At 38.6% G+C, this 25,303-nt stretch overlaps 1 protein-coding gene across 3 annotated transcripts in view; it reads right to left on the reverse strand.

The window, feature by feature from the left end:
* Positions 1 to 732: 732 nt before the first annotated feature.
* Positions 733 to 25,303, reverse strand: part of PRKG2 (protein kinase cGMP-dependent 2) — a 32,055-nt gene continuing 7,484 nt past the window's right edge. Inside the window, exons 3-19 of one of the 3 annotated variants that reach the window (XM_027887272.1) lie at positions 23,463 to 23,629; positions 21,765 to 21,878; positions 18,843 to 18,948; positions 17,510 to 17,573; positions 16,490 to 16,567; positions 15,345 to 15,439; positions 14,510 to 14,578; positions 13,093 to 13,191; positions 11,993 to 12,143; positions 10,543 to 10,679; positions 10,292 to 10,381; positions 9,951 to 10,092; positions 9,008 to 9,171; positions 8,204 to 8,326; positions 7,219 to 7,281; positions 6,447 to 6,513; positions 733 to 5,446 (exon numbers count right to left, since the gene is read on the reverse strand). In XM_027887272.1, coding sequence (XP_027743073.1) covers positions 5,351 to 5,446; positions 6,447 to 6,513; positions 7,219 to 7,281; positions 8,204 to 8,326; positions 9,008 to 9,171; positions 9,951 to 10,092; positions 10,292 to 10,381; positions 10,543 to 10,679; positions 11,993 to 12,143; positions 13,093 to 13,191; positions 14,510 to 14,578; positions 15,345 to 15,439; positions 16,490 to 16,567; positions 17,510 to 17,573; positions 18,843 to 18,948; positions 21,765 to 21,878; positions 23,463 to 23,629 — 1,825 coding nt within the window. In that variant the 3' untranslated portion in view covers positions 733 to 5,350. Of the gene's footprint in view, positions 5,447 to 6,446; positions 6,514 to 7,218; positions 7,282 to 8,203; positions 8,327 to 9,007; positions 9,172 to 9,950; positions 10,093 to 10,291; positions 10,382 to 10,542; positions 10,680 to 11,992; positions 12,144 to 13,092; positions 13,192 to 14,509; positions 14,579 to 15,344; positions 15,440 to 16,489; positions 16,568 to 17,509; positions 17,574 to 18,842; positions 18,949 to 21,764; positions 21,879 to 23,462; positions 23,630 to 25,303 lie in introns of those variants that run through there. The other 2 variants (XM_027887273.1, XM_027887274.1) reach the window with 2 other exon arrangements.

Genomic DNA, 25,303 nt, shown 5'->3' on the forward strand with positions numbered 1-25,303 from the left:
CCTTCTGTTAGGATTACAGCATGTTCCTTTCTTAGAATAGTACTGATGTCCCAAAAGCAGCGTTCTTTCACCCAGTGTGCAAGAGCCAATCCACACACAATCAATATGTTTGATTTTATTTCATATCTGTGCCAAGATGGGTGCTAGGTGGTAAATCCACAAAGCTAGCACACCTTCAGTATGCCAGGTGCCCATTTTTATACACTTCAAATCAGTAGAAATCAACGTGTCCTGTATATGTAACAACATACATTAAAAAGCTATAGTGATTGGCTTATCATTGATTTGCCTCCATTTAAAGATACAGTACACACTTACCTTACTGTGCATGCTTTGTGAGGAAGGGGCTAATGTGAGCAAGGGAAAAGCTTTGCCTGTGGGCTAATCTTAGCCTGTGGGTATTTTACAATGTCAATGAGCCCAAAGTTTGAGCAGAGTTGTTCTTTGGCTTTGTAGTTTGATTTTTAGTGTCCTCCTGTTCCTCAGTTCTCTGGTCATAGCTCTTGGTTCCTCTAGGTTTGGTTATTCACTCTTTTTTCCTAAGTTTTTTTATTTGTTCTGTACTACACTTCAGGGATTCAGTGAATTTTTAACCTTCTCATGGTACTTCCTTTCATCAGCACCACACTGTATCTTCCCAAAGATACAGTGGAGAAAGTACCTTGCAGCTTTTTAACGGCCCATGGGAGGGCTGGGGGATTGTCAGCTTGCCCACAAGACAAAGAAGGGCAGTCAGTCTCCAGCAAAATATCTGCTTCTGGTGCCTAAGTACAATCCCTCTACGTGACAAACAATGCATAAGCTGAAGGAACCAGAACATGGCTCCCCTCTGCTTTGCTCTCAGCAGGATGAGGCACTGCAAGGAACATAGTTCAAGATAAGGCCTGGCATGTTTCTGTTGCTCCTCCTCTCCTGCAGGGAAGCTGATCAGAAACATCTCTACCGCAAGCTCTCGGCAGCCAGGCACTCCAGCAGTGTACCTGTACTTCATTTCTGACTCTTTTGAGTCCCATTAGAGTAGGTTTCAGCTTTCTTTTTCTGGAATGTTTTTGGCTTAGTAAGGCAGCATGGAAAACAATTGGGATGTCCCCAGTGACTAGCTAGACTATTCAGCAGCTGTGTCTCCTACTATTAGCCCCATAATTTAATTGGAATGTTCATTCTGTCTTTTGCTGTTGCTGGTCTGCATCTTGGTACAGGCAACAGATTTTGGCTCTGCAAGCGCGTCAGATGAGCTAAAAAAGAGAAGGGCCGCTTCTTATCTGCCACACATCAATGAAATGCTGGCTGGTGGGGGTCAGCCACAGTGTGCCTCTGATTTCTGTGGATGAGGAGCTTCCCGTATTTGAGTACTTTTGTCCCAAGTCCTGTCAATCAGCGATGAACCACAGAATATTAGGAGTTGCAATGAGCTCAAATTCAGGAGTTCTGCCAAAGGACGCACCTGACCTCTGATGTAACTCTTGCTGCTGTCCCCAAGACAGACTGCTGGGCACTATTTGTGTGGCAAACAACAGATCATGGATTTGTGAGAAAATAATTACCCACTTTTTCTGTGCCTGGTGTGCAACTCAGTTTGCTTTGAATTTATAACTCCCTGTCTGGCATCATGTTGCACACAATTGCTTTTGATGACAAGACAGTGACAAGAGCAGAGACTGACTAATAAAGGGAAAAGATGCTTCTCGCTGCTCGATCATTCCCTGCTGGCCCAGCCTACTGAATAAATCTGTGTTGGGTCTCAAAGTAACACTCAGCCCTCTCACCTGGAGGTGTCCCAGGTTCCCAAAGCCACAGGAACATAATGTTTGAGGAAGACAGGTTACATCTCTGCATGATTATGGATGCATTTAATTTTACATCTTCGCATCTGCTCTCTGCGCAGCCTCCTCCTTGCTTTCCACGTTTGGGAGGAATTAACGATTTTACTGATGCTACAACATTCAGGCACAAAGAACTTAAGAGATAAAGAGCACCAGTCCTGTGCTGCCTTGCACAAGGGAGGATGAATTTAGGACAGTGTGCTATGCTACAGTTGAGAAAGCTGTCTTTAATGGTCTCTTGTTTCCCACACTTTCTAAGCAATCTTGAAGAAGCCAAATTGTCAAACTGTCAAAGGTGTTAAAACCCAAAGCTACACACAGCTCGCTGAAGGGGCTTTAAAATCGTCAAGGGACTTAAATCTCCCAGGACTTTGTCAAATAAAGATAAAAATTATTCTTCTTGCTGCTACATCACAAGGTCCCTGGGGACCACAGCAGGGGAAAGCTGTGTCTGTTCAGAGGTAGCTTGTTGAGCAGGGGGAAGAGAAAGGGATCTCAGGTGCTCTGCATTGCAAGTAAGACCTGTTAAGTCCTGCCTAAAATTGCAGAGACTCCCTAAATATCAAGACAGCTATTTCTTCTCATTAAATGCAAAAATCTTACAGGCTTACACTCTCTAACATCCTCTCCACAGCCCCTTCTATGATCAAATGCAAATGTTTGTGGCACTGAAGTTACTTCTTCCCCTTTCTATTAAGAGGTGATGCATTCAGGCATTCGGGGTGGCCAACCTCACCCTTCTCAAAGCCTGAAGAAGCAGCTGTGAGGACAGGGTGAAAATTAATCATTTGCACTAAAAACTGGCTAGAATTATCACATGCCTGGGACTTTTCTCTCTCACTGTGCTTCTGCTCCTACCTACAAGTCTCTCTGAAGTGCTCACCTGCATCTTCACTCTGATGTGCTAGCTGGGGGAAGGCACTTTGATCTACCCAGCCCAGGCTAACTGTTCCTCATCTCTGCCCTCTGTCAGGAAGAAACATCATCCTTCCTGCCTCCTGAGGCATGTTCTCTTGTGGCAGAAGTACAGGTTAAAAAGCATGGCTACAGCTGGGTTTCTCAGGGAGCCACACAATAAAAGCAAAGCTGACAAGACAGGAAGGCAAAGCACAGATAAGAACACCAAGGACAGAACTCAGACAGTTACTAACATATCCACAGCATGATCAAAATCTATTATTCAATGGCGTTAAATTAGAAAAGGCAACAATAAGGACAATCTGATCATCATCGTAACTGTCCATTCAATTTTCCCATGATCTCCTGCACTGTGAAGCTACTTGAGCCTGAATCACTTATCTGCTTGTTTCACATCAGCATAACTCCACTGGTGCCATGCTGAAGTCTGAAGTACATCTGTTGTCATAGTTCAAGTAATGTTTAGCCTCTACTGTATCAGCTTCTGCTTGTTTCTGGAAAACTTCAGCTCAGTCAACTGCATATGTGCCAGAAATAAAATGAGTCAAATGTACCTGGGTACTCTACATAAGCAAGAAATGATCTGCGACCTCATTTACTGTAGCTTCTTATGCACTCATTTTCTCAACATCCACTAGAGAAAACATAATCTGACGGGGGGATATGCTGCAAGAAACAACATCAGTGACTCTGATGCCCCTTCAGGGTAGTCTTTCCTGCCTCAGTCTCTTCTGAATCTTGTAGACAAGAAGTATAAATCAGCACTACGAATCTGGACTGCTGTATGGAGTGCACTTCTAAAATATTAATGTCCTGCCCACTGCACTGTAAGCTTACTTTATTTGCACAAAAATAAACAAGATAAGTTAAACTTTATAAAGAAAATATATCCTACAGCTGCACAGACTTAATGCTAACTGAACTAAACTTATCATACAGCTACTTCTTCACTTAAAAAAAAATATATATACACACCATTATTATTTTTAATATATATATATATATAAGGAAACTACCTGTAAGTACAATGGAAAAATACATTCAAAAGCTTTTTATAAAACTTGGCGCAATATTATTTTGACTGTAATAAAAAATACTTATGGGAGAAAGAAAAATGCACAGAGAAACATAAATACCTAACTTTTAGTGCTTGTCTATATCCTGAAAAGAAAATCTGGTCTTTGGTATTGCTAAACAGAGCTAGTTGCAAGCATCTACAGTCTCAGCTTATAGCCTCTGCTCCATCCTCTCTGACTGTGTGTGTTCACCACCATTTTGCAAAGGCTTTGCTGGCTGAAAATTTCCATAAAAATTTGCAACCAAGCAGGGAAACAAAACCAGCCAAACATGTAGTGTCTTCTTTCAAGGGCTCAATCCAACCTTCATTAAATTAAATGGAAAATGTTCTACTGCCTTATTCAGTCTGAAGGTTATACAAAATATTTAAATTGATTTGCTGTCAAAGCAATGGCCACTCAGCAGTAAAGAATAATTATAACCGTGTAACAAACCATTGAACTGCCCCTGTGGCAGTCCCCCCCTCACCCGGTGGAAAAGTCATGACTAGCAGCAGCTAGGAAGACTATCCAGCAGTAACACAGTACAAGTTTCCTGGGAGGTTTTCCACCCAGCACGTGAAATGCAGTGCGCTGTGGGAGCTTCAGTACTGAAATTCAGATTGGACTTCATCTCTGTGGGAGCTGAAACAAATCCTAACAGGGTGCATCAATCTCATAAGCCCAGTAGGACAATCAGGAACAATCCTGTTTCAACAGCAGTTGTAGTTCTTCACTACAGAGCAACAGAATTTTTCTGTATAAACCATGAATGCACAACATCCAACTGCATTTTTTTTCCCCTGTAAGGTAAATGCTTTTTGTCCATCTATTTTATCTTCTCACTACATAAAAGCAAAACATTGTAAGAAATAGAAGCAGTAAGGGAAATATAAACCATAGTCTGCTTCTCTAGGCAACTTCTATTATGTATATACCTTGCTTCCTACTGGGCTTTCATTTGACCTGTGTCATATATTCAACCTGTTGCAAAACTCAACTGACAGAGAGGCAGCCTCCACAGTGATACTCTTTTAGCTGCAGCATCAGATCAAATTAACCTTTCAGTAACAGTCTCTTTTATACATATTTCTGGATTAATGCAATACTGGACATTACTGGGAAAAAGTGAAACACAGCAGACTTCAGATAAAATGAAAAATAAGTGCCTATAGTTGTCAGCTGATAAATGCCACAGAGTTATTGGCTTCCAATCCTCTCCATCCAAAATAAAGACATATGGTAACCTTTTTAATATCAAAGTATTAGCTACTGACATTTCTAACAGGAAAACCATAAATCCAACCCACAGTGTCTGAAAATACTCGTAGGGACACTGTGTATCAAAACACACTCAGGCTATATCTGTTGACTGAATGCATGCCCTTGTTATAAAGAGATGGACACGGATTTTGGTGCATTGTCCAATCAAGCTCTGGTTGCTTCATGGTCTTCTATTCTTCAAGAAGAACTGTAGTTTGTAGTAAGAAACAAGATAGCAGGTTTAGAACTGAAGCCTATGAGTCTCTATAAATGCCCCAGAAGAAACAATTATCAGAAATCCTTGTCCCAGCCTGAAAGTTCATCTGGAGGGGTTCCCTCTTCAGGTGGATAGCTGTCAAAGTAGCTGTAATCAGTCGGCCCAGACAACTAGGACATTAAAAACACAAACAAATGGTTGTTTCAGAAAGTAACTTTTGAAAATGTTCATCACTGATTATGCATAATTTTTATTGCTACCACTGTGGAGATGAAAGGCTGGTATGATACAGGTGACTTGTTTCAATGGAGGCAATTCCTCATTCTTTAAAAGATAAACTTCCAGTAATTAGATTGTACAACAGAGCAATGGCAGTAGCCTTCCTATACAAAAGTACTTCCCAAATATTATCAACCCCAAGATTTCACCAAAGCCCTGTAAAGTCAGTAAGAAAGCTGGGCCACACTGCACACAATTTTGATTCGATTTTCTTTGAAATCAAATCTACATTCATATAGTAGCTACTCAAAGCAGATCTCTGAATAATTTTTTTGTTTCGAACTGAGGTCAAAGTGAGTTTCAAATTCTTTACTCTCAATCTCTTTGCATTTTAGGGAAAAAAAATTGGCCATTTAAAAGAGGGAGCTTACTAAAGGGCGCGTTGTAACTCAATAGTAAGAGAATGCAGGAATTTGTACTCTGCACAGTAATGTGAACAATGCGTCTTAATAATGTGCCCATTACCAAGGAAAATATGTTTTTTTCAGTATTAGTTTCTGACCAAACACCATTTATTCTAGCAACGGTGAAAATCTAATGCAAAGTACAAAGGCAGAATAATATTTCCATTATTTATATTTTATTTATATTTTATTTATTTATATTTCATTTATAGTTTATTTATATATATTTATATATTTATATATTTATATTTATTATTTATAATTTATATTTATATTTTTATATATTTTATATATAAATATATATTTATATATTTTATTATTTATGTATTGCTTGCTGTCTCTCTTTCTTTCATGCAATTTTCACTAAAAACATAAAACTATAATAATTCAAATGCACCTATGGGAAATTTTGCTATTGCCATCAGTTGTTCTTTGAAGCCAAGCTATATTAGTAAAGCATTATGATATTGAAAGCCAAAGCCAGTACCTCTCTTTTTAAAGGTGACGTTAATTTCCTCACTTTCAGACTATCCCAGTTAAATCCACTCAACCACCTGATTAAAAGAAAATGAAAGACAGACAGGGAGAGACCAAAAGAGGCTTGTTTTCTGTCATTATGATATGAACAGCTGAAAAACATGTGAATAAGGGCTATAAGAATTTTTTTTATGACAGCTCCTGCCCATGTAACAACATAGTTATTAGAAAGAGGAAACTCAAACACTGTCATTGCCATACAAGGAAGGGAGAGCTTCAGGACCACCAGAAACACTGGCACTTCTGTACAGAGGAGATGCAGTGACAGGCAGGTTAATACAGGTTAGTATTGCCATGCAAAGACTTATGTGTCCCCTTGGAATTCATCCCTCTTTACAGCATGAGAAGAAGGAAAGAAGCAGAAAAGTCAAAGAACATGCACGAAGTGCATGGTTTAGAAACAACTCAGACAAAAAGAGAAAGCAGAAAATGTTTGATCTACAGAGGACTGTCTTCATTAGCAAGAGGACAAAAACCTAGTATTGCTTTGGAGCTCTTAACTACTCATTCTTAAAAAGCAACTGTTTAAAGGTCAGGAGGTCTGAAAGGCAGATGCTGAACACGTTGCGGATTTATGCTCATATCATCACTTAGTGTAGCTGCACATATACTCAATAGTAATAGAAATCTCTCTTTATGGGTTTACCAGACTGGGTTCTAAAATATTAAAAATATATCAAATTAAATCCCAAATTTTCTTCTTGGCAGATTCTTTTGTTTACCTGTGCTTCTTGATGTCATTAATTCCATTCCTCAAATTGCCTAATCTTTCTGTAGGGTTTTGCCTTAAAAGAAAGAGAAAAAAAAAAGGATAAGAATTTATAAAATATTCCTATTTATTTAAACAGCATTTATAGGTCCTAACTGCTTGCTTTTAACAGTTACACAGGGATGGAGCTTGCATAAAACACGTGGCCTCTTAAGGAGACATAATGAGGTGTTGCTCACTGCTCCCCTCTTTTAAGGATGGAGAAACCTTCTAGGGAGCCAAAACAGTGTAAATGGGCTGTGAGAAGCAGCAGAGTGAAATCAACTGGATGAATTTTGGTTGCACATCCTTTTTTTCGCTTGACCAGCAGGCTTGGTCATGAGTTACAAAAGGAGCCAAATCAAATTTTACAAAGTTCCTTTCAAATGCTGATAGACAAGCATGTTGTACACTGTTCCTAGTGCCACAGATGAAATCCCATAGGAACTGGGAGTTCAAAATCAGCAGTGTCACTAGCTATGCATGCCACTGTGCACTAATGCTTCTGAGTTATGCTGGCCCTTTTGAAATACTGCCTTTTGCATTTTCAAATGCGCTTAAGTCAGTCTTTAGTGCCCTATGTTTTCTGTAGAAACTATAGGACTAAGTAAGTTTGGAAGTATTTGGGTTTTTTTTAACCAGTGTGCTTAATAGCAAAATCAAATCCCTTAGCTCTTTCCTCAGCCCACGCTTTGCAAGTTTTCCCTAAGATGTGTTTCAGAAAAAAAGTCACAGCTACAGAGAGAGCCCAGAGCCAACATTTGTAGATGCTACCTCTGCCGACTGAGAGGTGTGATACATATTCAGAGGCATGCAATGCATACTGAATATAATCAGAATGGCCCATACTATGCATAACAATTCTAAATCAAGTTGTCAGGAATGCAACACTCTAGTCTGAATTCTAAAAGAGTTCAATCTACCTACACCCAGGCTTTGCCACAAACTGCCCCTCCTACCTGCACAGTCTGCGGATCAAATCCTCAGGCCGCCTTGTTATTGTTTTAGGAAAATCCAGCTTTTCAATGCCTTTGAGAATCAAATTATATGTCATCATCTGATCAGCCCCAGAGAATGGTGGACTAGGAAAAGAAAGTCACACTGACAAATGGAACGTCTGACAAGAGCAGATGTGGCCATTACTTATCAAACCAAATATTTGAGAATATGGAAAAAAAGCACACCTTTCCAGTTTTGCAACCCTCACCCTTTCAGCCTCTTTAAGATATTAGAAAGGTTGGAGAATGAGAAGCTTCCTGTAGGTATCAGGGAAAATGCATGACCATATGTGCCCCTCTAAGCCAGCTCTGCCTCTGGTCTAACTCAGAGAAGCTTCCATGTTGTATTACCACTGAGCATTTGCAAAGAATTGTCATGGGAATGTGTATGGAGGAAAAGAATGAGCCCTGCTTACAGTTCACCCACCCCACTGTACCCCTTCACCCTCTAAGGAGGAAAATAACGGTCTTTTGTAAGTTGTTCCTCACAGGAAACATCATTATCATCGTCATCAAAGGAGCTCTACACCAGCTAATTATAGGCTGTGCCTGGCCCTTTCCTTGGATAAGTAAGCCAGAACTGAGTGTATGTACCACACTTTGTCTGTGGCATTGCTGAATGATGGAAGGTAAGACATGCGTAAGAGGCAAAACCAAATATCATTTTGCAAGTCTCCAACAAAACCTGTTTATTTTGAAAGTAACTTTAAAAAGGTCTCTAGAAACAAACAAAAAAAGTAAGAACTTGGAATAGGAGGCACTTACCTGCCAGTAAGGAGTTCATACACAAGAATCCCAAGGGACCAAAAATCCACACTAAAGTCATGGCCTTTACTCAGAATGACTTCAGGAGCAACATACTCAGGAGTTCCACAAAACGTCCAGGTTTTCTGCCCTGATCCAATCTTCTTTGCAAATCCAAAATCAACCTGATCAAAATCAACATGTGCCGCATAATGCAGAGGTGTTTCATGCTGGGAACCCTTAAAGTCTTAATTGCTTCCTGCCCTCCTGCAAAGATCTCAGAGTTGCTAGTTTAGATCTAAAACAACTACAAAGTGTAGCTGTGACGGAGAGAGAAGTAATTCCACTAGATCATTCAATGTTATAAAACAGATCCATTTATTATCACAAGTAATTTTCTGAATTATTTTCCTTTTGAAGACAACAACCCATGATTTCCTTGAGGACATGAGATTTACCGCCCCTGGAACACACCGGGTTGCTCACTGTCCTCAGACAGGATATTTCAAGTTCTTTGAGGGGCATTCTTGTTGCCCTTTTTACAGACATAGTCAGGTATGGCAGTTCTTTATTGTGTTCCCTTCTACAAAGAGAGGGAACCTCTGATTGTAGATTAAACGAATGAATGTAGAACCTAAGATTGCTTGAGGCTGGACAGGGAGGTAATTCTGCATCCAGGAAATGTAGGTCCTGTCTTTACAATAAAACTAGCTGCTGGGAGAATTTTTTTTTGCTATTTATGCTGTGGCAAGAACTCTCAGAGACTGCAAATCCCCAATTTGTCTGTCGCTTACAATGCCTTTGTTTCTCATTGTGCAACGAGAAGCCTTCCCTCTATTCTGCTGAAGCACAAGAGTTATTGAACTCTGGGATCTTGGTTCTATAATTATATGCTGTCTATTTATATTCCTCTTGCAAAGAAACAGGAGACAAAAGGACAGCATTACAGTGGATTACATCTTACCAGTTTTATATATCCTTCAGCATCCAAAATTAAGTTTTCTGGCTTCAGGTCTCTGTAGATTATTCCTATGTGATGTAGATAGTCAAAAGCCTCTGTCACACACCCAACACAGAACTTGGTGGTGAATTCATCAAAGCTGCCTCTGGAAGAAACGCAATCAATATCCTTACAGACAGTTAAGTTCTAAAAATGCCTCACTTATTACCCAGATAACATACAAAATATGAACCAAACTGAAACAAACATCTTTTCACTCGACAGCCCTTGAATAGAGAACCTACTCAGTAGACACGTGGAGCTGACTGGTGATTTTAAAGGGCAAGGTTACACTTTGTTGTTACCTGTCTCTCAGCAAGCTCCACAATTCCCCTCCAAGGCAAGCCTCCAGGAGCATGTATACATACTTATTATCCTTGAACGTGCGATATAGTCTGTGGAGACAAATGGTAGCAATGTAGGAAAAGCAAAATAAAATGCAAGACTTGCAGTGTCTTTTCCTCAGAACTCATATATGCCAAACCTCACTCCTAATAATGCTGTTCAGTTGGTCAGCTGGGGGTCAACATTCAAGGAAACCTTACGGTCAACTTACTTTACAATGAATGGAGAACATATCTGCTCAAGGATTTTCTTTTCAGAATAGATATGCTCTTGTTGTTTGGTGTCCACTACGTGTTTCTTCTTTATACACTTCATAGCAAAAGCCACATTCTCATTTTTCACTTTAACCTGTGAATAAAAATGATGAATATATATGAGGCAAAGAAAGGACATTTTACCAATCAGTTCTCAGTAGGTATACTGATATCCATCTTTTCAAACACAGCACAGGACCAAAATTGCTGGCTGCAATGAGGACAAATTCCAGATATCTTGCAGAACTGTTATGGATTACTTTAAGTCAAGAATCAGATCTTTTTAGTTTCCCAGTCCCCACTTGCAAAGGGAAATAGCAGCAGTCTGGATAGGTACTACACATTACAATGAGTTTATACCACAGTGGGTCCTAATTTCAATTTAAGATTTCTAACTACCAGCATAATACAAAAGAACAAAAAGTAGAGGCAGTTTAGGAAGAATATTTACAAATTATTTTGCATTATGCTGAAATATTATCCAATATGCAATAAAAAGATGGAAGCTAAAACAGGGCTTCTTAGAAACCAAGGAAGCAGTTATCTGCGTTCTACAGCTGGATGAGAATTCAATTTTTAGCTTATTATTCAGGTGAAGCTGTAGAATTCCCAGTGTGAAAGTTCTGTGGTTTTTTTTTTTTGTTTTGTTTTTGTTTTTTTTTTTTTTTTTTTTTTTTTTTTTTTTTTTTTTTTTTTTTTTTTTTTTTTTGTTTTTTTGGGTGAAACATGAATCAGAATAAAACAATTGATGGTTTAACTACTGTGAAGGATTATTGACTTCACTAAAACCACAAAGTCTCCTTTAATTTACCTGCACCTTCAGCAGCCTGCACAAAATGCTCTCAGGTTTTTCTCAGATGTTTGCTACTCAGCCAGGGGAGAGTGGAATTTAAGACTTTAGGCTCACAAAGCTCTTGGTATCCCAGAAACACAGCTGTTCATGCTATTGAATATGACTCAAAAGAGCCATTAAAAAATGTTGGAAATTTCACAGTCAACACAGCTCAGAGACAGATCACACCAGTTATTAGCTGTTGTGGGGCATCCTGAAGCAATTCTAACAACAGACTGTGTGATGCTGTGGAGATTATTTCAGGTGCACACAGAGTCTTGGCAAAAGGCCTGCAATTCAGGGAACACAATGCAGGTAGGCACATCTAAAAACTCCACATGCACAAACTGATGACTGTGTCTAGTGACCAGGAAGATACTTTTAACAGCAGGAGATGGATTTCCTTCTTTGCATGTCCAAGTCCTGAAATATTTTTAAACTAAGCATTGCTTTATACAGTTTTTCTGCCTGAGAGGCACAATCATGTAATATATTAAAATCCTTCATATTATTCAGTGGCTAAATCAATCATCTAAGGCAGAAAACTATTTGAATATGTTTAAAACAAATCTTACAAGCTCAACCCTTCCGAACCCACCAACACCCAGAGTTGTGACAACTTCTAAATTCTTGAATGGGGAAGGAGGGAACTGGGCTACTTTCTCCTTCAGCTCTATCATCTCCAAAGACACCTCTTTAGACAGCTGTCCACAGCAGGATCTTCCTCTGCATTGAGAAAATTAACATAGGTTAGTGCTCTTCCTTGCTATTACCTTTAACGCTTCTATATAGAGGAAAGAAAGGGAAAAGGAAAGGAAAAGGACAAGAAAAGAAAAAGGACAAGGAAAGGAGAAGAAGGAAAGGAGAAGAAGGGATGGAAAGCTTGCTTATTTCCTAAGAGAATCCTGACTTTATTTTGTGCAGAAGCACTTTCTTTCTGGACATCCTATGGAAGTAAATTAGAAGCAAAATGCTGCTGAAGTTCACTGAGTACAATCAACAGTATTTTTATCAAGAGAGGATTCATTATGAGAATCCTACTTTAATGTGGTCAGCTGCAAACCTTTGGGTGCTCCAAGTTGGAGAACCAATGTTGGAAGGACTGTGTACCAGTTCCAGTAGAATGATCAGAAATAAGAATGCATCTGCACTTCTAAACAGAAGAAAAACATACTCTACTAATATTTCCAGTAGTGCTCAGGTTGAAATCATGTGGCCCACAGCTAAAAGCAGACATCAGTATCATCAGTGCTACACTGAAACATTAAAAATAAACTGTCTTCTTTATGTATGCTCGTTTCTTTCCGAAATGACAATTAGTCTTTTGCACGGTAATACAGTTTCATTAACTCAGTCAGGAGTCAGAGTAGGATTTTTACCAGTCAAAGAACTTCCCATGAGAATGCAAAATTTATTTGAGCACAGCATCACTTCTGTTCTGTGCTCAGTTTTCTTGGGATAGAGAGAATTCTTGTTTCAAAGTCAATATACTGAGATTCTATGCAACTTTTGCTTCAGGAAAAGTTTCTTGGACTCCATAAGCATATACAGACTGTTTTACTACAATGACTGCTGTCCATCTCCATCAACTACCATGCATGATTTTGTTTACGTATCTGTCACTCTTTTTTATGATCACCTACTAAAGATATACCTACCAAATGATCTGACTTACTTCGCATGTCGCTTTTCATCAGCCTGGGCCAGATCGGCCACATAACCTTCAAGGTAAGTTTGGAGCTCCTCGTAAGTTCCAACAGTTTGATTAAAGGTCCTAAAAACAGGAATGAAATATTATAAAATGCTGAACACTCAAGTCATGATCCAGACAAAGCTTTACATTATCACTTTGACAGGATTTTAAGAGCTTTGAAGAGGCAGGAACCCGGTGAAATACCAAACTCTTGCCAGAGGGCAGGGAGACAGAGTGCCTGATTTCCTCAGGTCATTTCATGCTATGTTTAAATAATTTAGAGCAGGCTGGTACTTTGCCTCCCACATGCGCTGTGGTTATTAAGTGTGGTTCCACCATTCCTACACTGGGAAACAGCTTGGCATGAGTCCAGGCAGTCAGTCCTGCCCCAATGGATAAAACCTTTGGTACACAGTGCCAAAGGGACTGAGATCACCTCTCCTGCATGACAGGTGAGTAACAGCACTGTGGGAAGAAAAGACTTAGAATAGACTATTTCTGTTGGAAGGTACCTACAACCACCACCTTGTCCAACTGCCTGATCATCTCAGGGTGAACCAAGCTGAAGCATATTATTTAAGTGCATTGTCTAAATGCACTGAGCATCTCACTAGGAAGCCTATTCCAGTGTTTCAAGAGAGCCAACTTTAGCCTTTTCAGGGACCTTCTTGGAAAAATCCCACAGAAACAGGCCCTGCAGGAAAGAGGAGTCCAAGAGAGTTGGTTGATATTCAAGGATTACTTCCTCCAGACTCAAGAAATGAGCAAGAAATTGGGCAAAGGGGGCAAGAGACCTGTCTGGGTAAATAAAGAACTCCAGTCATTACTCAAGCATAAGCAGGAAACACACAGGACATGGAAGCACCCAGGAGATGGGCCACTTGGAATGAATATAGAAAGGTTGTAAGTGTGAGTAGAGATGAGACAAGGAAGGCCAATTCCCATCTAGAATTAAATCTGGCCAAGGATGTCAAGGACAACAGGAAGGGCTTCTTCAAATACATCAGTAACAAAAGGAAAACAAAGGACAATGTAGGCCTGTTACTAAATGGAGGGGGGACCCTGGTAACAGAGGACACAGAGAGAGCAGAGTTACTGAACATCTTCTCTGCACTGGTCTTCACTGACAAGACTCAGGAATCTCTGACTCAGGATAAACATCACCACTATAAGGGGAGAAAGAAAAGAATAACTTTGAGCCACTCTTAAGCTTCTGTGTGCAGGCATCTGCTGTCAGCCTCTTTTTCTTAGTACTTCAAAACCATAAACACTCATTCAGTGTTCCCTTCAGAAAAGATTGTGATTTTGTCTATAGTGAAGTCACATAAGCCTTCTGAAAGTCACATGTTAACCTACTAAAAGAGGATGCAAGTCTTTTATTGAACTGCAGAGTACTTACTCTCTGTCTATAACGAGGCACTCCACGTTGTACTCATCTGCAATAACGTTTGCTGATCTGACGTCGTCACTAAGAATTGAAATGTACTTTTTCAGAAACATATCAAATATATCAAAATCCTCGAAATAGTGAGGATTCACACTGTACCTCACACTGTACCCATGGAGGATCCCAGCTTCTACAGGTGAAACTCCTCAAAGGACTTTGCAGCCTGTATCTGAATTAATATTGCTGAACCAAATACAAAATTGTACCATTTTACTAGTCATTATTATCATCCAGCACAGTATTTTTTCTGGTTTCAGTAGGGTTTGGATCATGACATCCTTTAGCAACCTTCTAAGAAATTAGGGTGAGCTGTAATTAGCACTATATCAGGATTTACTACTTAATTCTGAAATGATCCTTGAATATAAAACATTCCACAAAACCAAAAAATTCCCTACTCAATCACTCATAAATATGTACTATATGACTCCTTCTGTTTCTTACTATCATGGGCGAGGGAAACAACAGCTCAGTCCAGTCATGATGGAGCTTATCCATTTTAAAGTCATATAGATCCTGGAACAAGTTTTCATCACATCTTTTACTGAAATATAAACAATAAGCCACAGCGCAGAGAGGGCCAGCATTTGACTTCTAAAGGGAAAACTAAAGGTAGATGACAGTGTATAGTTTTAAGTTCTATCTGCAAAAACCCAAAACATTAAGGCAAAGTCAGTCACTACCATAATCTACTTTACAATCAAAACATATGTTCCAAAGAATCGAATACATAGTGATAAGGACAACTGAAATACTACATATCATGAATCAGACAATGGGAACTAACCTAATAAGAGCCTTTTCTCCAAAGTAATCCCCTTTATGTAGATTTTTAATCAGCTGAGGCTGTGAGTGATCTGCTGTACTTTGGGTAACTACCACCTGGAAAGTACAGGAATAAACATTTGGTAAGGTTTCCTTTCTTTTATGTGTATTTCATAAATGTCTTGAACTCTGTAATGTTGCAGAGAGAGTTATAAATATATTTAATTACTCTTCCCTCTCAAAAATTTAAACCAAACCCTGACACATCTCTGATTTTTGCTGAGAAGAAGGAATATATTCATTATTGCCCACCCCCAAATATTTTCTCCTCATACCTTTTAAAACAGAGCAAAAATAAGTCACATTTTAATGAAAAACTGAAAAATACTTCAGTTCCCACCATGGGCAGGGATCATATGAACTTTTTGTCTTCTCAGCTAAACCAATAGCCTCCAGAAGAATTAACTAGCATTTCCCCCCTCATGAAACTCTGCTTCCACAGTAGCACACATTCTGCTATGCCCACATTAGCAAAAACCAAATCAGAATATCTCCAGACACAGAAACATTTTGGAAATCCTCCTGGAAATTTATTGATGAAAATTCCTCTGATTTCTTTCTTCAGAGTCCCATGTCAGCTGCCAATGTAACAGCTGATGGATAAAGGCTGCTGCCTTATTCCTCTGGGACTAACAAATGACAGGAATAGATTCTGAAACACCTAGAAGGGCATTCTCCATTAAGCCTAAGACTTCATTACTTTTTAGACATTTCACAAACCTATGTTTTGACCATCAGATTTTAAATCTAAGGAGAAGACATAGGATCAAAGCTCATTTACAAAAAAACTGACTTTACATCTCTGCTGCAGTGTCAAGAGGCTTCAGGACACACTTTAATTACATTATAATTAGAACAGTATAACATGGGTTCATTGTGAATGGAAAATTAGTCTCCCTGAATCTCTGAAATGCTGCTCCAGGCTTTCATCACGGTATTGTGGATACTCGATACAGTGATACAGCATCCTCAAAAACACTCTGCACAGATTTTACTGAAGATCACACCCTTCAAAGTAGCTTTTGAATTGTAAGTGTTTGTACATAACCTACTTCATGCAGGTTTATGTATGTACTTACTTTATAAGTTAGGTTTATAAAATCTTACCTTTCCTTTTGCTATTATGAAGAAGGTGTTCCCTTCTTCTCCTTCCCGAATAACATAATCTCCCTTGTTATAGTACTCCTGTTGGGGAGGGAAGGGAGAGACAATATTCTCTAATGAGCTGTTAGCCTTTTTGAAAGTTCTCATTACTATGCAGAGTTCTTAATACCTGTGCATCTTCCATTAATGTTTAACTTCCTATCTCCTTCATACATTATATCCCATATTGTGCAACCATTCCACTACAGAAAGAGAGAGGCCAATCTTAATGCAGCAGCACATTATTTGTTTAAAAAAACCACAACTCTTGTGTCCTCCTTATGAAGCAAGGGAAAACAAAGGAAAAAAAAATTCGAAAACTCTTAAAAGAGTTCTAAATCAAAAACCTATTTCCAAAAGTAATTTCAGGCTTGACATCTCAGTGGGAATGCCTAAGTTATCTGTTGCAAGCTACCAAGGCACCAATTTGTCTGTGTCTGCTAAGGAATCCTGACCACCATTACCATTCATTACAATGCAGGTAATGAATTACCTGATTATTTAACTTTCAATCAAGCATTTTTTCCGTGTTAACTTCCAGCTTTGTGATCTCAGTGTTTCCTACAAGTTCTCCCTTGCCAGGAGCCCCACGATAAAGAAAAAAAAAAACAGCCACTGTTTAGGATATTGCTGTGCTAAGGCCATTTGCCATTTCACATAATCAACACCATGATCTCCTCATCCCCATGTGTTATGGCCACGCATCACTTGATCTGCCTCCTTCAACTTTGTACTTAAACTTAATAAAGGCTAGATTATAGATCTCCTATCTACTTGCTCGACTACTTCATTGCCAAAAACATAATATTTAGTGACATAATATTAAGTTATTATTTGCTGCAACCTGGAATTCCACTTTGATCAATACAAACCCACACTCGTATTACAGAAAGCTTGGTTGGTTTTTATTTTTAATGATTTATTCTTCTTTGTTATTTTGAAAGCTTACTGAACATTACTTAGAAGAACTTAACAGTATCTTACCACCTCCAGGCAGTCCATGATCTTGGTTAATTTATCTTCAGGTAAGTTTTTCAGCAGGGACACACTTCCAGAAAACAGAAATGCAGAACAAAAAAAAAACCAAACCCAAAGTTGTCGTTAACACTTTTTTCATGATCTGATCTATACAATCTGTACAATCACATTTTATAGCTAGTTAAACTGGTGGTGAACACAATACACAACTAAACCTTAATTTGGAAGGTTCAAGCATTCTTATCTTGTTTTTCAGAGAAACAAAACTCGCACAGCTTACAACTTAGAAACGTGGCAAACATTGGTCAGTTTGTAAATCAACTTTGTATTTCAGCAGCGGAAAAAACTCTAATGGGCATAGGGATTGATTTCAAAATTCATTCATACAGAATCCAGTAACTGCAAAACCAAGTCATTATAGTAGTCCAAGGACGTATTTTCAAATGCACTGCAGAGACTTCAAAATCAGACAAAGGTAAAAATTTCAGCACTCCTTGGAAAACTGTTAAAAGAGAATCCAATTACAGTGATGACTTAATGAACTTGGCGGTAAGAATGAAAAAGCTTTCCACCCTGATCACTCAGACTAGTAAAAATTAGGAAATTATAGAACTTTCTAGCTACTCAGGCTCAAAAAAGAATTATATATAGAAGGGAGAGATGGATGTAAAAATACACATGACATTCTATGCATGGGTAGGCTTGATTCTGTTATGCCTTCAAATCTTGATTTGAAGGCATAACAGAATGGTCATTCTTTATTTAAAAAATCAAAATATGAAATGAGCTAATTATGGTTTGGAACCTTTAATTTCACTATCTTCCTAAGGAGAAGCATGGTACAATGCCCAGTGTTCCCTGCAGGAGAGAGAATTATTCTACTCTGCAAATTTCCTGGTAATTTACGTTGGAATCAGTTCATAAGCTGAGAGACATGCAGATCTCCTATTCAAGTCTCCAAGGGATAAGGAATATTCCTTAATCTACTCCAGCAGCAAATCAACTACTAGTTGGAGGATTTACTTAACTCTATTTATTCATTATACTGTTTTACTTCTAAACAGGTAACTTTTCTACACATTTATTCTATTACTTAAAAGCATTCAAGCACCTCTTGAAGTCTCCTAATATAATGTGCAGGAGAAAAACAATTAAAATGGGAAAAACTCTCTTATGAATCTTACAAAAAAAAAAAAAGGAAATAGGTAAATAGGCTTTTGAGGCTGTATTTACATTAGGAGCATTTTTTTCTCTCTGTTTACAAGACAGACATAGTATTGTTGTGCACCTTAGTAAGTAGCCCAAAACAATATCAGAATTAGGAACTCATTATATTTACCTTCTAAGGAAGTTTCTGTATTGCTCTTGTCTTGTTTGTGCTGTCACTCTCATGATATTTTGAAACACTTCTCTGTCCAATGCCCATGTTTTAACATTAGTGATTGCTTTTAGAAAACAAAAAACCAAGAACAAAGTCAACAACGTTTTCAAATTATTTGACGGACGATATTACAGTTTGAGGTCATGGTACAAGACAGATGAGCACTTTCAAAAGGCCCAAGGGCAAATTTTAAAACATCCAGCACCTACTGCAATCAGACTTTTAAGAGAATTCAACTCCCACTTAAACAATGCCCACTAAAGTAAGGCATAGATTTTCAAATGGTTCCTCCATGGAGCACTTTCCACGTAACCCCATAGGCTGAGTAACCTTGAAAATCCAGCCATTTACTACGAGCACAAACAAGGCTGAACACTTGTGAAGATCTACTCTTATCACAGACAGTCATTGCACCCAAAAGCTGCAATCTGCAAAGGAACTGATTTGAAAGAAACAAAAACTTGGCTGAAGTTTTCCAAACTCTGTGATGCTGAATTCTGCGGTTTGGGTTCATCTCTAATTCAGATTACATGCAAATGTGTGTGACATATCCAATAAGATAGAAATAACAGAAGTCAAGAAACATGTTTAATTTCATTTAATCCTGTGATCCTCACACAGTTTTCCTCCAGTGTATCCATCTTATAAGGAAATAAAGGGTAATTGAAACATTAATGATTACCTTTCAAAAGACAATCAAAATATTAATACAGTAAGCATGCACAAGATTCAGCATCAAAGATGCAAACCACTAAGCAGCCTCCGTGGGCAATCATTGACACAACAGAACACACTGCATCTTTAATTTTTTTAAGCAAAAGAAGTGATCCTGTTTAATTTATTCTCTTCATTTTAAGGATGTTACACCATATACAGCAGTTTTCCTTCTGTCATGAATAAGAACAAAACTGCTTTGTCTGGGATAAAGAAAAGCTCCAGAAAAATTGAGTGCAATTTACTTCCTCAATTTATCATAAACATAAAATAATTTTACAGGAAAGAAAAATACCAGTTTTAAAACGATGCACAGTCATTGGTTGTTGTACACATGATATAACCATATACTCTGCCATTTAGCAAAACAGCTCAAAAGATATTTTTGGATGCTGGATGGGAGAACAAAGATATTGCTTTGGTTTTGTTTTTGTCCTAAATGACATCTTTCAGTTTACCTTCCATGAAGAAAATATGGCAAGTATCCAGGCTATTGTGAAATATTATTTCCTGTTTCTTGCACCTTAGCTAAATAAAGCAGTTATATGGCTAGAAAAAAGCCTGCCGTCTCAAGGGCGAACTTAAAAAAAAGACAGAAATTCAGAAACGTAGGAGTAAATCTCACTGCCAATTTCAAATACAGCTAGTGCACGTGAAGATGCTGCTGAGTAGCAGCAGCCACTGAAAAGCTGTTTGGATAAAGTCCTTTACTTGTCACTTCTCAAAGACTGCAGGAGAAGGGTGTCACTAGATCCAGCATAAGAAAGGGTTTCCCCATGTGTATTTACGAATCATGCTCAGTTATGTCATTGTACTGCTCTTCCTCCACAAGAAACACGGGAAAGCTACTGGGGAGGGGTAGGTTCCTGCAGTGATTTCAAGTATTCAAATACCCTTTTGTGTCCATAATTGGACAATTCTTGTCCTACCTCAAAACCAATTAATGTTAACAAAGGTCTAAAGCAGCTTGACATCTTATTATGCAGAAACACTACTTTCTAATGCTAATACTGTACAGCAGGCAAAAAAGAAAAGTAGGGAATATACTCAAGTAGAACAGCATGCTAGTAAAGTAATCACATTACTGATGCTGCTCTGTTTATCAGGCAGCAACAAAAACAGATTACATGTAATAACTTCCATCTGCACAGCCAGCAATGATTAAGTGCCTCAACTGGGTGCAGGAAGAAAGACCAAAAGCTTTTAAAATAAAATAACTTCTTGTTTTATTCCATTTGCCCCTTATTAAGTCAAGATGAACTTGTCATAACCAGTAATGGTGGTTCAAAGTCCCTGCAGATTTAGATGAGAACAGAAATTAGTCTTCAAACACAAGTAATACTTACAGAATGGTGGAGAGGAAAAATGATGAACTTAATCATATTTGGTCATTTACTTGTTTGTCACAGAAAAATTATGGCAGGTTAGAAAAGGAATCAAGGGTTATTTAACAGATGAATACTCAGGAAGGGGGATATTTGTATCAGAGCAACACTTAACAACTCCACCCTTGTCAGTCCACAAACACAAAATGCAAAAAGCCTTTGCCTCAGATAAGCAGCATGTCTCATCTGGAAGTTTCATTTCTCCCACCAGCATATCTGAAGTCAAAATCAAATCTCCCAAATGCCAGCTGCAAATTAATCTAGGCAAGACTCAGTAACATAATGACAATACAGAACTAAAAGAAGTACAAAAGAAACTAATTCCTATGTATCATATTTCCTCTTGAATTAGACTTTATCTCCTCTAGTAGAAACACCATGGTTCTAATATCTTTTCAAATTCATTGTAATTTAGCCTCAGGTTTGCGTCTGACACAAGCACATAAGAGCCAAAGATCATCACCACTACTAAAGCATCCAAAATTAAAACACAGTCCTTCCTTGGTAGTTAGTATGGTACAGATCAGGCTAACCAGCATACTTTGGAGATGCCTAATTGTTTATCAAGGGTTATGCTAGACATGGAATTATATTCATGGCATAGTGTTATTAGAGTTCCCAAGCAGAAAGAACACAAGGAAGGAAACATGAGCTTACTGCAGACACTCAAGAAATGCAAACATTTATGAAATAAAAACTTCAAAATGAATCTAGATATAACAGGGACCTCACAAAAATACACAGTTTTCATTTTGAGCAATATTGTTATTGTTAGGTATACCTTTCACAGAAGCTGTCCGTGTGCAGTTGTATAAAATGGCTAGTTCACCAAATGCTGTCCACACAGGTATTGAGGATAGCAGCTTATTCTGCTGAAAGACTTCCAGACTGCCCTCTGTCAAAAATCATCACGATAACAGGTATTAAAAACTGTGCTCAACTGTACAAAGTGAATGGAAAACAAATCAATATATTTCTGACTTTGCCACTCCCTGGAACACAGGAATGGGAGCAAGGATGCAAACAGTGCTTTGAAACACACATACAAACCCGTAGAGATTTAGCTTTTTGTAAATGTTCTGCTAATCTACAAATCTGCTCTCAAAGGGAAGGCCTTTGTAAATTCTAAAGGGATAAATCTTGGCTACAACAAACAGTCAGTAATGGTTCAGGTAGTTTAGTGTGGTGTAGACAAACTTAAGGTCTTAAAACATACAGTCCACTGAAGAAATTACTCATGAGGTTTGTCTGTTCATACACATGTATGTGTATATGTGTGCAGAATGCAAGATTAAAAATTAAAAGCACATTATATCTTTCCTCAAGAAATTGTCTTACTACAAATTGTCTTACTACAAATCTAGCAAAGTCTGAATTTCTTCATAGGTTGTGGCCCAGAAAAAATTTCCAGGTGCACATCTTCTTTCTAATATTTCATCTTTTTTCAAAATGTTATCATTGTGTCTTGCAAGAATATGACTATCTCATTACAAATCCCACCTCCTCTTCCTCTCCCAGCACCATTTATGTTATCCTAACACAGATACCATCTTTTTTTCAAACTAATCCATCTTTATGAAAGCAGAAGACAGAAAATGTTTTTCCAACATAAAGCAGGATGCTTCTGGATTAAATATTCCTGCCTCAACAGAACATACTCCTTACAGCGTGAACTCCAATTCATATGAGTCTCTGGGCCTTTTAGTGGTCCAAAATTGACAAAATATGCAAATTAATTTTTAATGGTGAGATGATGAAAGAGACAATTGCTCCCAGGAGCAACTTCCAGGTGTTAAACTTGGGGTCCGCTATGACTGATCTGCAATTAGAGATTTCTGTGTAAACACAGTAGCAGTCAGCACAGATGACTGCAGAGAGATTACTTCAGACCTGTTGGCATAGTCTTATGAAAGCTTTTTTATCCTAAAGCTTTTTATTTGCCTTGTTGTTTGTTTGACTTTTTCCTTTTTTTTCTTTTTTTTTCCCCCAAGAAAAATCCAAACAGGTCTTTAAAAAATACCCAAAAAACCTTGCAGCTTTGAGAGCAGTAAATGCAGACCTCATCTCAATTTCAAATGCACAGAAAACTAGTATAAGCCCTCATGAATGTTGAAAGCACGTTTATTTCAGAAGTGGCTTCACCATTGAGAAGTTTTCTATATTTTACATAATCCCTGTTCTTTCTTTTGAGAAAAAGGGCTTGGCTGCACAAACAACAAAAAGGATTTGCTTGCCTCTATGTTTTTAGAAGTGAAAGAGGTCATGAAATAGCATTAAATCAAGATTCAAGTTTCCAAGGTGCTTTTCGTTTTTCTCACTCTGTTTCATAAAAGTCACAGGTAAAACTTGCATTGCCCTCATCAGGGCCAGCATAAATTATTTAGGAGCACAAATACCATCACTGTGGCTTTCTGCCCAAACTTCTGAACTACTTTCTTGTTTCTTCCACTTGTGTGTTATATAAGCAAGCAATATTCACCTTTGAGCACAAAAATGTGATTGCCGTGTTCTCCCTGTCTGATGATGTAGCTGCCTTGCTGAAAAGTTCTTTCATACATACATTCCACCATATCTCGTGTCTGGTGAGGCTCCAGTCTCTTCAAGAACTGATTTCTGCTTAGGGCATCCGTGATAAGCTTCTTCTCACTGGTTGCAAAGAAAAAAACAAAGTTTAAAATACCCAGCATGGTTGTGGTATATTATTCACCAAGCATTCATTCCTCTCAAGATGCTCCCCTTTATTTCTCATACTTGCTCAGCCAGTACCACTGACAAATATTCCAATCCTTGCAGGATTTTACAGTCCTTGCAGGAAGACAGGCTCCCCAGAAAGTTTTGCACTGTTTCTTACGATATTCTTTCCCCATTGCACAACTCAGATATGTAGCCCCGCTTATCTGAAGGAAAGAAAACTGAAATGTATGTCTTCACATAGCACTGCCTGCATTAGGATTGCCAGCTTTTCTAAGATTCCAAAGCAATTTTTTCTAATATCCAGCAAAAACACAGCACCGATGATTTGAAAGTCAACATTGATTGAACTAAAACCTCATCAAGAGTTTCTCTTTGAGTTGTGCAAAGATGCAAGTAAGTTAAAGTATGCAAAAACATGATTAACAGGTATTGTTTTTTCTTAGGAGAATGTTAGAAGATACTGGTGGTGGGTAAAACGAAGCAAGTTGTAGATGGGTGTGGCTGAAAAATGACTACAAAGTACTTCCCTTGCATGGGTAAAATAACATTGATCCTGTGGCATTCCCTGTTTATAGCTACGAAGCAAACTGATTTGAACATTGTTCCAAAATTCACAAAGTAAGTCCAGGACATAGGAGAGGTGTGTGTGGAGGTGGAGGATTAGTGCTGATCCTTTCCTGCACCACTCTTTGCCTTCCATCCACATCCCTGAAAAACTCTTCCTACCCCTACTGTGCTCACTTCCTTTGCACAGATGACAACAAACAGCATAAATGCTACTACCTGAGGAAAAATCCTGCATAGTTTGGTCAGGTGGGATGCCAAATATTTTCTTAAGAATGACCAAACATGGGAGAATCTTCCCAAAGCAGGCCCTTTCCTTTACTGCTTCTCAGAATTTTTTGACTATAATTGGAAGTTGCCAAGCCACTCTCCATGATATTTGAAAAGTCATGGTAGTCAGGTGAAGTTCCAGGTGACTGGAAAAAGGGAAACCCTATACCCATCTGACTAGAGTCAGATCTGTCAGAGCCCTGAGGGCAGTAATAGGCCTTACCTACACTGCTCAGCCTCCTTTGGGACCACCACACATCCTCTGCCCATCAGAATGCATACTCTCTTAAAGCTCAGGTCTGGGCATTCAGTTCTTGTCTGGGCTATGGTATAGAAACAATTGATTTTGGTTTTGCCTTCTGGATGGGTATTGGTCCAATACTGTAAGTACTTTTTTTCTGTCTCTTGGTTAGAGCTTGCATCTGATTGCTTCTTCTGTGGGACTCTTGATGGACCCTGTTATCACCACCTGCTCAGCCCACCCTGTCCAGACCTGGTTAGTGAGGGAATTGTCTGTGCTATAGTAACCTGGTCCACTTATTCCTGTGGAGCAATCTTGTTCTCGCTGCTCCCAGAGACAGTCCCTGCATCATTTCCTGTCTTCGTAAATACACAGGTATGAGAGAGTTGTAAAGACAAGAGCAGTCTATATTTGAGCTGCTGGTGGAAGAGTCCAGTGACTGGACTTTAGGAAGAAGAAAATATGGGAAAATAAACAGTGGATGAATTCACTAATAATAACTAACCACTTGAGATAAAGCAGGCTATACATACCTACTGGGCAATCTATGA

This window comes from Empidonax traillii, unplaced genomic scaffold (assembly GCF_003031625.1).
Source record: "Empidonax traillii isolate 1590-97213 ecotype Southwest subspecies unplaced genomic scaffold, ASM303162v1 scaffold205:size1172791, whole genome shotgun sequence".
Taxonomy (NCBI): Eukaryota; Metazoa; Chordata; class Aves; order Passeriformes; family Tyrannidae; genus Empidonax; species Empidonax traillii.